The sequence below is a fragment of the Amphiura filiformis genome, chromosome 18, assembly GCF_039555335.1.
Source record: "Amphiura filiformis chromosome 18, Afil_fr2py, whole genome shotgun sequence".
In the NCBI taxonomy this organism is placed as follows: domain Eukaryota; kingdom Metazoa; phylum Echinodermata; class Ophiuroidea; order Amphilepidida; family Amphiuridae; genus Amphiura; species Amphiura filiformis.
In genome coordinates, this window is record NC_092645.1 from 59,663,998 (window position 1) to 59,679,309 (window position 15,312).

General features: G+C 39.9%; 1 protein-coding gene across 1 annotated transcript in view; it reads right to left on the reverse strand.

Annotated features, from left to right (window-relative positions):
- The window catches only part of LOC140139648 (uncharacterized), a 192,328-nt gene that overhangs the window by 31,639 nt on the left and 145,377 nt on the right, over window positions 1-15,312 (reverse strand). Inside the window, 8 exon segments of the mRNA XM_072161352.1 lie at window positions 3,365-3,455; window positions 5,060-5,347; window positions 5,701-5,842; window positions 5,845-6,266; window positions 6,269-6,335; window positions 6,337-6,416; window positions 7,467-7,682; window positions 14,580-14,672. Coding sequence (XP_072017453.1) covers window positions 3,365-3,455; window positions 5,060-5,347; window positions 5,701-5,842; window positions 5,845-6,266; window positions 6,269-6,335; window positions 6,337-6,416; window positions 7,467-7,682; window positions 14,580-14,672 — 1,399 coding nt within the window.

Consider the following 15,312-nt stretch of genomic DNA (forward strand, 5'->3'; position numbering starts at 1 on the left):
GCAGAACCAGGGTTTGGGTCTGGTTTACTTGCAGCACCCTATCAGAACCAGGGATTGGGTCTGGTTTACCCAACTTGCAGCACCCTAGCAGAACCAGGGTTTGGATCTGGTTTACCCAATTTGCAGCACCCTAGCAGAACCAGGGTTTGGGTCTGGTTTACTTGCAGCACCCTATCAGAACCAGGGATTGGGTCTGGTTTACCCAACTTGCAGCACCCTATCAGAACCAGGGATTGGGTCTGGTTTACTTGCAGCACCCTAGCAGAACCAGAGATTGAGTCTGGTTTACTTGCAGCACCCTAGCAGAACCAGGGGTTGGGTCTGGTTTACTTGCAGCACCCTAGCAGAACCAGGGATGATTGGGTCTGGTTTACTTGCAGCACCCTATCAGAACCAGGGATTGGGTCTGGTTTACTTGCAGCACCCTAGCAGAACCAGAGATTGAGTCTGGTTTACTTGCAGCACCCTAGCAGAACCAGGGTTTGGGTCTGGTTTACTTGCAGCACCCTAGCAGAACCAGGGTTTGGGTCTGGTTTACTTGCAGCACCCTAGCAGAACCAGGGGTTGGGTCTGGTTTACTTGCAGCACCCTAGCAGAACCAGGGATTGGGTCTGGTTTACCCAACTTGCAGCACCCTAGCAGAACCAGGGATGATTGGGTCTGGTTTACTTGCAGCACCCTATCAGAACCAGGGATTTGGCCTAGTTTACTTGAAGCACCCTAGCAGAACCAGGGATTGGGTCTGGTTTACCCAACTTACTGCATCCTAGCAGAACCAGGGTTTGGGTCTGGTTTACTTGCAGCACCCTAGCAGAACCATGGTTTGGGTCTGGTTTACTTGCAGCACCATAGCAAAACCAGGGATGATTGGGTCTGGTTTACTTGCAGCACCCTATCAGAACCAGGGATTTGGTCTAGTTTACTTGAAGCACCCTAGCAGAACCAGGGATTGGGTCTGGTTTACCCAACTTGCTGCATCCTAGCAGAACCAGGGTTTGGGTCTGGTTTACCCAACTTGCAGCACCCTATCAGAACCAGGGATTGGATCTGGTTTACTTGCAGCACCCTAGCAGAACCAGGGTTTGGGTCTGGTTTACTTGCAGCACCCTAGCAGAACCAGTGTTTGGGTCTGGTTTACCCAACTTGCAGCACCCTAGCAGAACCAGGGTTTGGGTCTGGTTTACTTGCAGCACCCTAGCAGAACCAGAGATTGAGTCTGGTTTACTTGCAGCACCCTAGCAGAACCAGGGTTTGGGTCTGGTTTACTTGCAGCACCCTAGCAGAACCAGGGATTGGGTCTGGTTTACTTGCAGCACCCTAGCAGAACCAGAGATTGAGTCTGGTTTACTTGCAGCACCCTAGCAGAACCAGGGTTTGGGTCTGGTTTACTTGCAGCACCCTAGCAGAACCAGGGTTTGGGTCTGGTTTACTTGCAGCACCCTAGCAGAACCAGGGGTTGGGTCTGGTTTACTTGCAGCACCACAGCAGAACCAGGGATGATTGGGTCTGGTTTACTTGCAGCACCCTATCAGAACCTGGGATTTGGTCTAGTTTACTTGAAGCACCCTAGCAGAACCAGGGATTGGGTCTGGTTTACCCAACTTGCTGCATCCTAGCAGAACCAGGGTTTGGGTCTGGTTTACCCAACTTGCAGCACCCTAGCAGAACCAGGGATTGGGTCTGGTTTACTTGCAGCACCCTAGCAGAACCAGAGTTTGGGTCTGGTTTACTTGCAGCACCCTAGCAGAACCAGGGATTGGGTCTGGTTTACTTGCAGCACCCTAGCAGAACCAGGGTTTGGGTCTGGTTTACTTGCAGCACCCTATCAGAACCAGGGATTGGGTCTGGTTTACCCAACTTGCAGCACCCTAGCAGAACCTGGGATTAGGTCTGGTTTACTTGCAGCACCCTAGCAGAATCAACCCATATGCTTCAGTAAACTTCTTGAAAAGGTCATCCATGGCCATGTCCTCCATCATCTCAGCGTCAACAATATCTTAACTAACAGACAATTTGGGTTCCTGCCTAAGTCCTCTACCACGGATGCTCTCACTACTGCCCTCCATGAATGGTATGGTCACCTGGAAGGACGCAGAAGCATCGCCACGGCACTTTTCGATCTGTCCAAAGCTTTTGACCGTGTACAACATCGCCCTCTGCTTCTCAAACTCAAACCTTTCCTGTAGAACGCAGCTGGTTGCCATCCATGGCGTTGATGCTCATCCTGTCCCTGTCCTTTCTGGTGTTCCCCAGGGTTCTGTCCTTGGGCCTCTTCTATTTCTCATTTATGTCAACGATCTGTGTCTTACCTCCTTTTCATTAAATAGCTCCCTGGTCCTCTATGCAGATGATACCACTCTCTTCAAGCCCATCAACGATACTTCTGACTTGGTTGACTTCCAGTCTGATATTAATTCTATTCATAACTGGTTCACTCTTGATCATCTCACTGCAAATGCATCCAAAACCAAGCTTATGATCATCTCTACCAAGAAAGATCCATTCCCAGATGTGACCCTCACTCTCAACAATCAGATAATTGAGCGGGTATCATCTGCTAAATTTCTTGGCATCCACCTCACTGATAAACTCTCCTGGAACCTCCATGTTGACCTCATTTGCAAAAAGGCCTGCAAAATCTTGGGCTTCATCCACAGGTCCTTCCACTCGGCTCCTATCAACACTCGCCGCACTTTATACCTTGCTTTGGTTTGTCCTATCTTCGTATACGGCTGTACAACCTGGCATCCTCTCAACAAAACACTGACAAATCGGATGGAGTCCACGCAGAGGTTTGCCTGCCGTGTTATTCTGCAGCAATGGAAGTTATCACATGATGAGCTTCTCCAGGAGACTGATTTACCAACCCTCTCTAAGCACCGTGACATAGCCACTCTTTGTCATCTGTATAAGATTTTCCACAGTCTATGCTCTTCTCCAAACCCCTTCAGACCCCATCTCCATCCTACCCTGTGTCACATAAATTCCTGCGCTGTTGATCCGCCTGACTCAATGACTAAGAGATCATTTTATCCATACGCTCCCTTGCTTTGGCATTACTTACCGGAAGCCATCGTCAAGTCCACTTCCCTTCAGGCCTTCAAATTAGCTGTCCAATCCCACCTTTTTTAGCCAGTACCTTTGTGTATTTTCCCTATTTGCTTTGCTTCTTTTGTCTGTTTGGCATGTTTTGGTACATTTTTGTGTGTTTATTTACTCTCTATGTTAGTTTTTGATGTTATTCATGTATAGGCATCCCTTCAATTTATTGTTTGTCAATATTGGGTTTTGCCTGGCGTTTCACCAAATGTTATAAATAAAAGACCACTGGTTAGATTGGGAATCCATTCCTAATCTTACTTACTTGTTTTCTGATGAAGCACTAATTTCTTCTTCATCTTCAGAATCATCTCTTGCTACATAATGATACTTTCCTCTCACAGATATTACATTACCTGTAGCACAAATACACACAAATATCATCACTGATCTATCATTCAGGCTCTACATTAATGTACAATGTTATAACACTATCAATATGTATACTCTTGATGACAGCATATTCATTAGATAGATGGCATAATCAATTATTACTACTCATTTTTAAATTCTTAAGGAACTTAAGTCAATAATACTTATCTTCTCAATTTAACTTTGTACATGAGATTCACACCCACCTAACTAGAATCAACAACACAAATACATTGATTGTGCCAAAACTTTTTCAATACCGGTCAAAAGGATGTTTTTGTTTGTTTCTTAATAATGGGGTTAACCATTGCCCGCTTGAATTTAGACTTAAATACAGAACTATCAAGTAACTTGTTAACGATAGCTGTAAGTAAATTAACCAAGATATCAAGATTATCTTTTAAAAACACCAATTGTAATTGCATCCAGAGAATAGAACTTATTAGCAGCAGACTGAGGAAAACTTATTCAGAGAAGGAACCTGTTCAACCTGCAAAAACAACAGGGATCAATGGGAATATAAAAGTGCACTGGAAAAAGTAAAAAATCACTGCACATATAAGACAGGATAGACCAAACAACAAATGCAGGCACAAAACAGGCACAGTTCATGGCCAAAAATATCAACTCCATAGCCCACAGATGTGTCAGTGTATTTGGTACTTATCAAGCTCTAAAAGCAAAGATATGTGAACTGTGCATGTGTATTTTGTTCCAAAGACCATTTCTTCAGGAATCGGTTCTCTCTAAGCCTCTTCTTTCATAAAATATTTTAATTTCACTGGACCAAGATTAATTTTGAATTATTTTTTAAAAGAATAAATTCAAAAGGGTTGATTTAGGATAAAATTATTTCAACCCAAATCAGTTTCTGAAGACCCACTGATTATTCCATGTTAGTTTAATATAATATTACAGAAAATTGTTGTCCTCAACTTGTATGGACTGGGTGACCCCAAGAAGCATACTGCCATGCACAGGGGTGGATTGAAAAAAAAAAAAAAAAATGCAGAAAGGGAGACAAACAAATTATGTTATTGACCATTTGGCGCTCAGTCCTCACTGGTGAGGTCCAGGGGCCACCTTAGGGCCCCTGATGGGGTCCAGGCGCATGCCCCGAAGGGAGTCCGGGGCAGCACAATCATGGCATACTGAGGGGGTCCAGGGGCAGTGCCTCTGAAGCTCCTGCAGTTTTAGCTCATTTTAAGCCTCCGGAGGAGCTATTTTGGACAGTAGATTTCAGGAAAATAAGATACAATTTTAGAGCAGCTCTGGACTTGACCAGGGATTAAAGGGATATGAGACATCTGATTTGCAGTTTTTTTTTTTTTTTCATATCATATCTCAAGACCACAATTGTGAAAGTTGATTGATTAGAACTGGGGAAATGCTGCGTAATGCTACCTCTTCCCCCTTGGATGTTACTGATATTTCAGCACAATAGTAGTATGTACTCTAGTAAAATTCTCTAAGAGTTCCAAGTCGATCCGAGAAAAAAAAGTATTTTGCCCAGAATATATAGTTTGGAGTCTAGGGTCAAGGATATATAGGACTTATATTTAAATTTTTTGCAGATAGACACACTTACCTGACTGAAATTTTGGCATAGTAATATTCACCACCTCTGAATGTCCAGCATCAAATTCCCTATCCCCCAACTTGCTAAGCTTTCCTGTCTTGCCGCTCAGTTTCTTGGCAAGGTGTCTGTCAGTGGTTGTCATGGCAACTAAGACAATATCATAGCTTTTACCAGGTTCACACTGGGTCAGGGTGCAGTTGAGAGTGTTTGGGGTGAAGTGACAGTGGATGGTGCCATTGACCTCAAGGCGGTAGCCTAGAAGATGCTGCCGCACACTTACACTGAGGAAGCTCTCCCCTGGAAAATGATAAAATCACATAATGAATCATTATAGTCTCATAATGTTCTACTCTATTCAAGCTTTCTCACTCCACTTTATTCAAATTGAGATGTTGACATTTGTAGATTTTTCTCACAACCCCAGAAATTTGACTTGAAATACATTTCCTGTAGATGGCATGCACACATGGATGTACGTTAACACCCGCTCAGTCACCAGTGACAGGTAACATTGCTGTATGGCACGTAAATTCTCAAAATTGGCCACCTTCATGGCGGATAAGAAGTTGTTTGGAATCAGTTGATGAGTTCAATTTGAATAAATGATTTCTAAATGTGCCACAAACCACATAACCTTTCAGTTAACATACCTTTTATTTTATGAGGTGAAAATAGCTGTGGTTTAGCCCAGCCTAAATCAATATGGCCGCATCCATAGCCCATTAGCAGTACTTCCAAAGCCTCAATAGGCGCTGGTATCCTATGTTTCAAAACCTCTGACGTAAACCTCATCACATCCTCATCATCATCATCTTTTTGCGGTCGCACTCCTCTTTCTTTACAACAGCTGTCACACTAATATCATACATTCTTCCTGGTATCATATCATGTAAAATGGCTGACATCTTGCCTGCTTCAATATCAATACACCCAACACTGGAGAAATTTGGTGAGTGTCGCTTGTACTTCGCATCAGCCCACTCAACTTCAAACTTTTCAAGAGCCCCAGATGCATACACAGGTGCATTCCATTGGATAATGACTTCCCCGTGATTTGAACGTACTACCTCAAGATCAGTTGGAGGAGCATGTCCAGCTGTGGTGAATTTAGTACTGACTACAGGGACCCATGGGGACTGCCTAAGCTCTTCTGTCCAGTCATGAGGAAGATCTCGACATTTATGCAAAGGACTAAAGGCAGGAAGTTGATCAAAAATTCTTCGGTGAAAGTTAAGAGATTTATTGCATAGACTGTGGCTTCTTCGAGAGGCGATATGGTGGCGCTTTGTTGCATTAGGTAGTAAGTCGGTGGTAAATATGGTCTTGATTTGCTTGTTGATTTTGGTAGTTGCATAGATACGTAATCCTGGAGTTAATAGGAAAAAAACAGATTAAAAGACTTAGATTTGATTTGTTCTGGTTTGACAACCCTGGATAACCCAAGGTATCATTTCCATTGAGGTCCATTGGAACACCAGTACAGGTTGGGTCAGTCATGGGTTAACATCCTACTCATCTCAAAACTCTTGGCTCTTCTGTTCATGGGACTGATGGCTTAAATATCCCCTCTGAAGGACGGAATTCTCTCTTGGCTCATTTACCCAACTCAAAATGCACCATGGGGAGAGTGCAATTTAATTTACAGATGTTGTCAATTTACTTTTTTGCCTCAAAAAGTCAACAGGCCAATCCCACAAGTTGTCCACACCAGGAATCAAACCTGGGACTGCATGCACCAGAAGCAGCAACTATAACCATTGATCCACACTCAATATAAGTGTGAGCCACCCTAATATTCTAAAAACTAAATTTTCACTAATATAAATACAATATAACAGCAAATATAAATGTATCAACCTGCAAAGAAACTAAATCAATCATACAAAACATAAATTAGACAATAATAACTTTGCGCCAATTATTTTGAGGTCATTGTCTGAAATCGGAGGGTTTTTGTTTTGGGCCGAGGTATTTGGAAAATACTAAGGCCCAAAACAAAACCTGACAACTTCCCACAATGAAGTCAAAATATATGGTACAAAGTTATTATTGTCATTCATTACCGTTGTATCTGATATTGTGAACAAATCACAATGGCACTTTATGTTACTTTATGTCATGACACGCTGTTAAATATGACCAGTTTTAATTATTGTTATTTTAGTCATTGTGAGCTGTTCATGACGGCGCAATTTGTGCGCGGTCAGGTAATCAATTTCTTTTGATTGGATCACAGGCTTTGCATATATTAATGAGGTTATGACTTACGTAGCAAGCGCAGTGCATTTACACGCTACCTTGCACATATTTTTCTAACCGCTTTTCTAATTGGCTGCTATATATAGAAGTGTATGAAGGTGAAACAATGCATAGGTCTTAAGTCTTAATTGACCTTTGATATAATCTATGACCTTACCTATGACCTCTGTACCACATTCTACTGGTGGTTCCCAAGTGATGCTGGCTACATTGTAATCCACAGACACTTTGAGGTCTTTAGGTGGTATAGGTGGACTGGCTGTGATGATTGTTAGCGGCTCAGATTCTGCAGATACTTGGCATGTATAACTTGGTTGATCTTCCTCTTCTTCTTCATCATCTGACATGTCTGCTTGAAGAAGGAGTAGTTTGTCTGCAATGAAAATCAAAACTATCAACATATATTTGAAGGGGTAATTTGTAAATAAGTTCTATAAATTTTGACATGATCTGATCCACTCAGCCCAAAGCAGCAATTCACACAAATTGAGTCATTACCTTTACTATATTGCTCAGTCCTAAAGTTTGACTTATAATTGAAAAAAAAAAAGACTTACGTTAATTGCGTAATGACTGACACTCATTTATGTGAATTTACAGAACATAAGTAAATTCGGTCTTTATTGATACCTATTGAAAACCGAATAATTTTCAATAATTATAAAAATTATAACAAAAACTGAATAATTTTTGCCAATTATAAGCCAAAAACCAAACAAACTACAAATCCAACTACAATTACGCTGTTCGTAATTAAGGTGGTCCCCACAACAAAGGTTGGTAAATACAAAAAAGAAATATACAATTGAAGTCATTAATATTCATATGCAATCACCATACCAAATTTGAAGTTGATCCATGATTGTGATAAAGCGGCAGAGTGGATTAATGAAAATGTAGGCAAAATATGCAAATGAGCTCATTAATACTCATAAATGCAAATAACATGACATAAAACTATACAGCACATCATGCCATCATATCCTATCACTGTACCGCATCAAGTTTGGATATAAAATTGATTTGATTGAGCGCGATACCTGAGCGAGTTAGAGTTTTCAAATATCATGCGAGACGAAGTCGAGCGTGATATTTGAAAACTCTAGCGAGATCGATAAATTCAGGTATCATGCGAAAGTATCCGTCAATTTTGGTCAGAAATGAGATTTTTGGTCAAAATGTAATTTTTGGTAAAATGTGATTTTAGTCAAAATGTCATTTCTGGTCAAAATGTGATTTTCGGTCAAAATGATTTTGATCAAAATGTGATTTTTGGTAAAAATGTGATTTTTGGTCAAAATGTGATTTTTGGTCAAAAATGTGATTTTTGGTCAAAAATGTGATTTTTGGTCAAAATGTGATTTTTGGTCAAAATGTAATTTTTGGTCAAAATGTGATTTTTGGTCAAAATGTGATTTTTGGTCAAAATGTGATTTTGGGTCATGGCTTGTCACATTTACAAGAAAAAATCACACCAAAAGAGACCAGATTTAAATCAAATCTTAATTACACCAAAAGAGACTTTTACACATGAAGTATATGAACTATGCACTCTATGAAGAGGTTACAGATCGATACTGATATAAAATTGACGGATTGAGTGTGATACCTGAATTTATCGATTGAGTTAGAGTTTTCAAATATCATGCGAGACGAAGTCGAGCGTGATATTTGAAAACTCTAGCGAGACTGATAAATTCAGGTATCATGCTAAATTATCCGTCAATTTTATCATTATTATGTCTTCAGAATCTTTTTTGGTCAAAAACATGATTTTTAGTAAAAAAACATGATTTTGGTCAAAATGCAACTCTTGGTCAAAAATGATTTTTGACATGATTTTTAGTCAATTAAGGTGATTTTTTGTCAAAAATATGATTTTTGGTCGAAAATGTGATTTTTTGTCAAAAATATATGATTTTTGGTCAAAAATGTGATTTTTGGTCAAAAATGTGATTTTGGGTCATGGCTTGTCACATTTACAAGAAAAAATCACACCAAAAGAGACTTTTACACATGAAGTATATGAACTATGCACTCTTATGAAGAGGCTACAGATACGACAAACCCTGTAGCTCCAGGTGACCGATACACAAATTTATCAGACAGCAAGGTTATGTACAAAGGTATAGGATGCAAGATTCTGAAGACATAATAATGAAGTTAATCGGCAGCGTTCGAAATTTTGGTTGTCCGTTCGCCCGGGACAACTAAAAAAGTCGCCGGACAACCAAAAATACTGATTCGGTTGTCCGCCGGACAACCATAACTTTGTAGCCAAAACTCACCTTTGTACGTATGTACCTTTTAGCCGATGGTAATATTTAAAATGTGAAACTATTTTTGAATAAAATAAACATGAATTTAAACGTGTTTCCACAACCCAGCTGCGAAACTCAACCGCAGCCATTATCTGTTTACTTATTGAGCCCCTCGATACCGAAAAAAAAAGTTTATGCATCGGGGGAAGTTCAGTCTCTTGCGTTCGATTACAACCATAAAAATGTGCACCACTGTTACTGAGTAAGCTTAATATAAAATGCATTGCATTATTATCTTGAAATTTTCAGAAGAAATCATGACCAATGTAGTAAAAAACTCCCATAAATTTGTAGCAAGTATTTTACAATCTAGGCCATGTGCATGTATCGGTAAATGTAAACAGCTGGTTTGGGCATTTTGACACACGGTCGGTCGAGGGCTAGCTGGTGATGTGCATGGTTCCCAAATCTGTCAAGCTCTTGCAATAGTAAAATAATGTCTAAAGAAAAACTGGCTGTCAGCAAAAACCCTGGCAAAAAATCTGACCTCTGACCGTTGCTAAGTTTCAAGACACGAGGCAATTATTAGTGAATAAAAAATATTCAGATCAGATCGGTTTCAAAACACCCATTGTCTCTTCCGGGGGATTTCCCTATGAGCTCATGAATAATTAATGAGGTATATTTCAAAGGAGATTTTTGCGTACATATTAAAATCTTGACTTCTTGAAAAAAAATCATGAATTCTGATGGATTTTAAGCATAAAATTCGGCACAAACATGGATTTATTGATAATTTATAATTGATGAACTCGAACATACAACCTGTATTTTCTTGGATATATTTGATATTTTATTAGCAACAAGGTGAGTTTGGGGAAAGTGTTTGATATGTGAATTTGGCGGCAGTGTATGTTTTAAAACTTGGAGTGCAACTTTAAGCTTTAAAAGTTCATTAAAATTTCGGACAACCAAAAATATTTTCGGACAACCAAAAAATGTTTTGAGGTTGTCCGGCGGACAACCTCAAAAAATTGCTAAATTCGAACACTGTTAATCGGTGATTGTGTTGGAGCTGCAGAGTGGATTAAAGAATTTGCTTCCGCCCGGACAGCCAAACAAAGAAACATACAAAGAAACAACCAGGCAACCATTTGGATATATATATGTGGGGGCCAAAAATTATTATACTTAGTTCTCTGGGTTAAGGGCTGGGGTATGAGCGTTTGGACAGTATTTATTTTGGGACACTTAGAGCACATCAGACATATCGAATTGCATTCTGAATCTGAAGAATGTCATTCTGGTATCAAATAATTTTGATTTTTAAAATTAGCAATTTAATACACATTTTATGCAAATCATTAAAAATTGATATTTTTGATATTTAACAGTACTTGAAGTAAACTTTATAAATCTGATGATTTATACTTAAAGTGTATGTAGGTGGGATGAAAATCCGACGATCAATTGAAAATTTTGACCTTTTCAGTATTGAAGATATGGATTTTTTCCCCAAAACACACAAAAAAATTAGGTCTTTTGGGAAAAAATCCATATCTTCAATATGAAAGGTCAAAATTTTCAATTGACCGTCGGCTTTTCCTTCCTGCTACATACACTTTAAGAATATATCATTAGATTTATATAATTTACTTCGAGGACTGTTATATATTTGAAAAATATCAAATTTTTATAATTTGTCATAAAATTTGTATTATATTGTAATTGTCAAAAATGAAAATTATTTGATATCAGAAAGACATGCTTCAGTATTCAGAATGCAATTCGATAGGTCTGAGGTGCTCTCATGTCCCACAAAAAATACTGTCGAAACACAATAAACGCTCATTTTAGATCCCTTAATAGGATGAATAAATTTTATTCTTTCCCCAGAGTAGTCAGTGCACATAAACTTCGACCCCCCAAAAAAAAACCTAGTGCAGCCAGCCGGATTCAAATCGGCAACCTTCGTAACCAACTGAGTTAAAGAGGCACGTTGGAGAAGATATTTACTTTTTATATAGATTCCATTTATGACTTTCAATTTTATTTGCTCCTTGTTGCCTATATCTCAATTTGATCAGATCATGTCACATTCGGGTAACCTATTTTGAAATTCACACTCACTGTGTGGAAGATTAAGGGCATGTGTTCACGAGGGTGTTTGGATTGGAATAGCCCACTCCGCCCGCCTAATGATGAGCCATATCATTGATGCATATCAAAGGAAATGAGCTAGGCCATGATTCAATGAGGCCTCAATGCAGGGTGCTTGCCATACTGCCCTACTTATATTCTCTTGTGAGAAACTTGAGACAAATAGGTCTCTCTAGTGAGTTTGAATTCATCTTGTCAGGCAGGATACGCTGTCGAGTGTGGCATCTCATTCATGCAGACATCTTGTCGTCTGGCCAAGTCTTGACTCATCTCTAGTGATGTTCAAATTGAATTCATGCAAGTTGTAGAAACAAAAAGATGGTGCTCAAAAACAGCCCCTAATATTTCACAGGGTCAATGTGAAATATAGTACAAGGTTGATCAAAATTTCCATTTTGATTTTGCATGAATTTAAACAAACTTGGGGCAATTTTATTTATGAAATGAGAACTGGTTGGTGAAATATGAATTTTGGATTTGGGGCTTCGGCTTATGTCTTCTGAAAATGGAGGTATTTACAACATGGTCAAATATATATTCTGGTTAGGTTGTGAAATTGGGCAAATTGCTTGGGTATGAGAAATCTACTCAATAAAAACTCCAAATTCCATTGTAGTGCTGCCACTGGTCAAATCGGTAAGTAGTCATGGCAGACCTAGGTATATTTACTCAGTACAAATTACCATATGGGATGTGCCGCAAGCATTTTTGGGCCATTTGGTATATCAATTAACTTTTTTTCTAGGCCACTTTTTGTTACATGGGTCATTTTTTTACAATTTTCCAATTTTTTCCCCCACAAATTAGCACAATTTTGTTTCACTGTAGGCAAAATTTACCAAAATTTTTTGGTAAAGTTGTTAAAACGCTGACAATATGTATGAACTTTGACTGAAAATGTTGACTTGTGGTATATCGATGGGCATAAATTCTTTAGAAATTGGTAAATTGACAGGTGCACTTTCATAATTTCATTGGCACCTCCCCTCAGGATTTGTTTTAGGGATAATGGGAAGTCCCAGTTCTTGCCAGGATGTGCATCAGAGTGTGACATCTCAGTCATACAGGCATATATGTTATTTGCATGAAGGCAGACATCTTGTAGTCTGGCCAAGTTCTAACTCATGTCACATTTTAGAATTGGGCTATTTCAGTTGAAATCCATACACCCCCTATGGAAGACATGACCTTAATCTCCCACACAGGGAGTGTGAATTTCAATGGAGTTACCTGAATGGGTGACTACATTTGAAATCTACACCCCTGTGTGGGAGGTTAAGATCATGTCTTCCATAGGGGGTGTATGAATTTCAACTGCAATAGCTCAATTTGCGATGATGAAACTTGTCAAATTTAGTGATGGTGGTCCCAGAAAACTAGGCCATTCAATATATATTTTTAAAGAAGCAGATGGACACAAAGCATTTTAGAAGATGGACGCTGATGCTACTGCAAACATATATTTTATAAAAACAATTTGCATGGTCAGACTCAGATCTCATCTGTCGGTAGGTTTTAACCCATAGGGAACTAATAGGTACTGGACTACTTTTCATTTTCAGAGCATTTGGGCATATCCCTGTATGGTCATTGGTACTGAGTATCCCCTGAGAGTACTGAGAGGCGCTACTTCGATCGCAAAAGTGAGGACAGTGTAAATCATTCACTCTTATGCTGCCTGTAGTTGGCAGAAGCCCTCGCAATAAAAACATCTTTTCTCATCTTTTTGGAAGTTCTAAGTGACTATATCTTTCATAGATTATTTAATTACCCTTTAAAACAAAATGTGTGGTAGAGTTACTTATTTAGATTTGGTTTTATTACCGATTAAACCCAGTAATTCTGCTCGTTGTGCATGATGATTGACAGCTGCATATCGGTGTACAAAAAGGTGATTAATAGGCCTAATTACCTAGAGGACGTAGCACAGTTCACTGACCTCCGACCCTGACTGTTTGTTACATAGACAGACCGTGACCTGACCGCTGCGTACAAAGCAGGGGATCACGACTGTTGAACAGTTTTTGTCCTCAGAATTGGCATAGGCAGTCTGTACAGAGTACCGCTGGCCTGGTATCCCCTGGCTGGGCCTCAGAATTGGCATAGGCAGTCTGTACAGAGTACCGCTGGCCTGGTAATAATAAATGTTAAATGTTGGTATTTATACAGCGCCTTTCACATGTGAACATGTACCAAAGCGCTTTACATTTATTCCGCCGTCGTTAGAATATGTCAGCTGCCATACAATACCCAAAGCATGCTCATACCTTTAGGCGGCGCTCAATGGACAGTATTCATAACAGCTCCCCATTTCACACCTGGGTGGAGAGGAGTAATCGAGATAAAGTGCCTTACTCAAGGGCACAACACGATGGCGTCGCCGGGGCTCGAGCCCGCAACCTTCCGATTATGAGTCGTAGCCCGTTCCGCTCGGCCACCGTGCTCTAGCCAGGGTATCCCCTGGCTGGGCCTCAGAATTGGCATAGGCAGTCTGTACAGAGTACCGCTGGCCTGGTATCCCCTGGCTGGGCCTCAGAATTGGCATAGGCAGTCTGTACAGAGTACCGCTGGCCTGGTATCCCCTGGCTGGGCCTCAGAATTGGCATAGGCAGTCTGTACAGAGTACCGCTGGCCTGGTATCCCCTGGCTGGGCCTCAGAATTGGCATAGGCAGTCTGTACAGAGTACCGCTGGCCTGGTATCCCCTGGCTGGGCCTCAGAATTGGCATAGGCAGTCTGTACAGAGTACCGCTGGCCTGGTATCCCTGGCTGGGCCTCAGAATTGGCATAGGCAGTCTGTACAGAGTACCGCTGGCCTGGTATCCCCTGGCTGGGCCTATTTAGGCTTACCTGTATGTGGCACATATTCATGGTGTCCACGGGATTCTACTATGATAGTGTATTCGGTTCCATAATTCAGGTTGGGTAACAGCAGATGATCATCTAGAAAACAATGAGTCATTCATTTAGTTTATTACATTTATTGAATAATAAAAAACATCAAAAACTGTCATGTGATACAAAAGGGAATCCCCTAAACAGGTACAAGGCCCAAAATCTCAAAATACACACATGCAAAATTTTAGAATATGACAAAAATATATGGGAAAATTATTTTGGCAGACATTACAAAACCAACCAGATAATGCAAAAGGTAAAAATATGTTGTCTTAAACTAAACTAAATGTGATCTAATCCCACTTATAAACCATCTTTTACTAGTGTCAGCAATAGTTTAACCATCAAAAATCATGCAATTGATAGTTTGCTCCTGGCATGGGTAAAATACTCCTACCATGGGTAAAATTAATGTCTTTTACCATAATAAAAAAAAGAGTGAAAGTGATCCACAGCCTCATCCCCCCACTTTTCTCAAAAAAAGTTGAGATTTTTATATCACTGGAAACCTCTGGCTACATAATGTTTATGTACAAAATATTTCTTGCAGATTAATTTGTTTAGCAAAGATATCGTGAAATTTGAATTTCGTTCTGGTGCACCAGAACGAAATTACAACGCATTGTCTATGGAGCAGTGTAATACACATAATCATGCATAACTTCATGAACATAAAATCGGAATC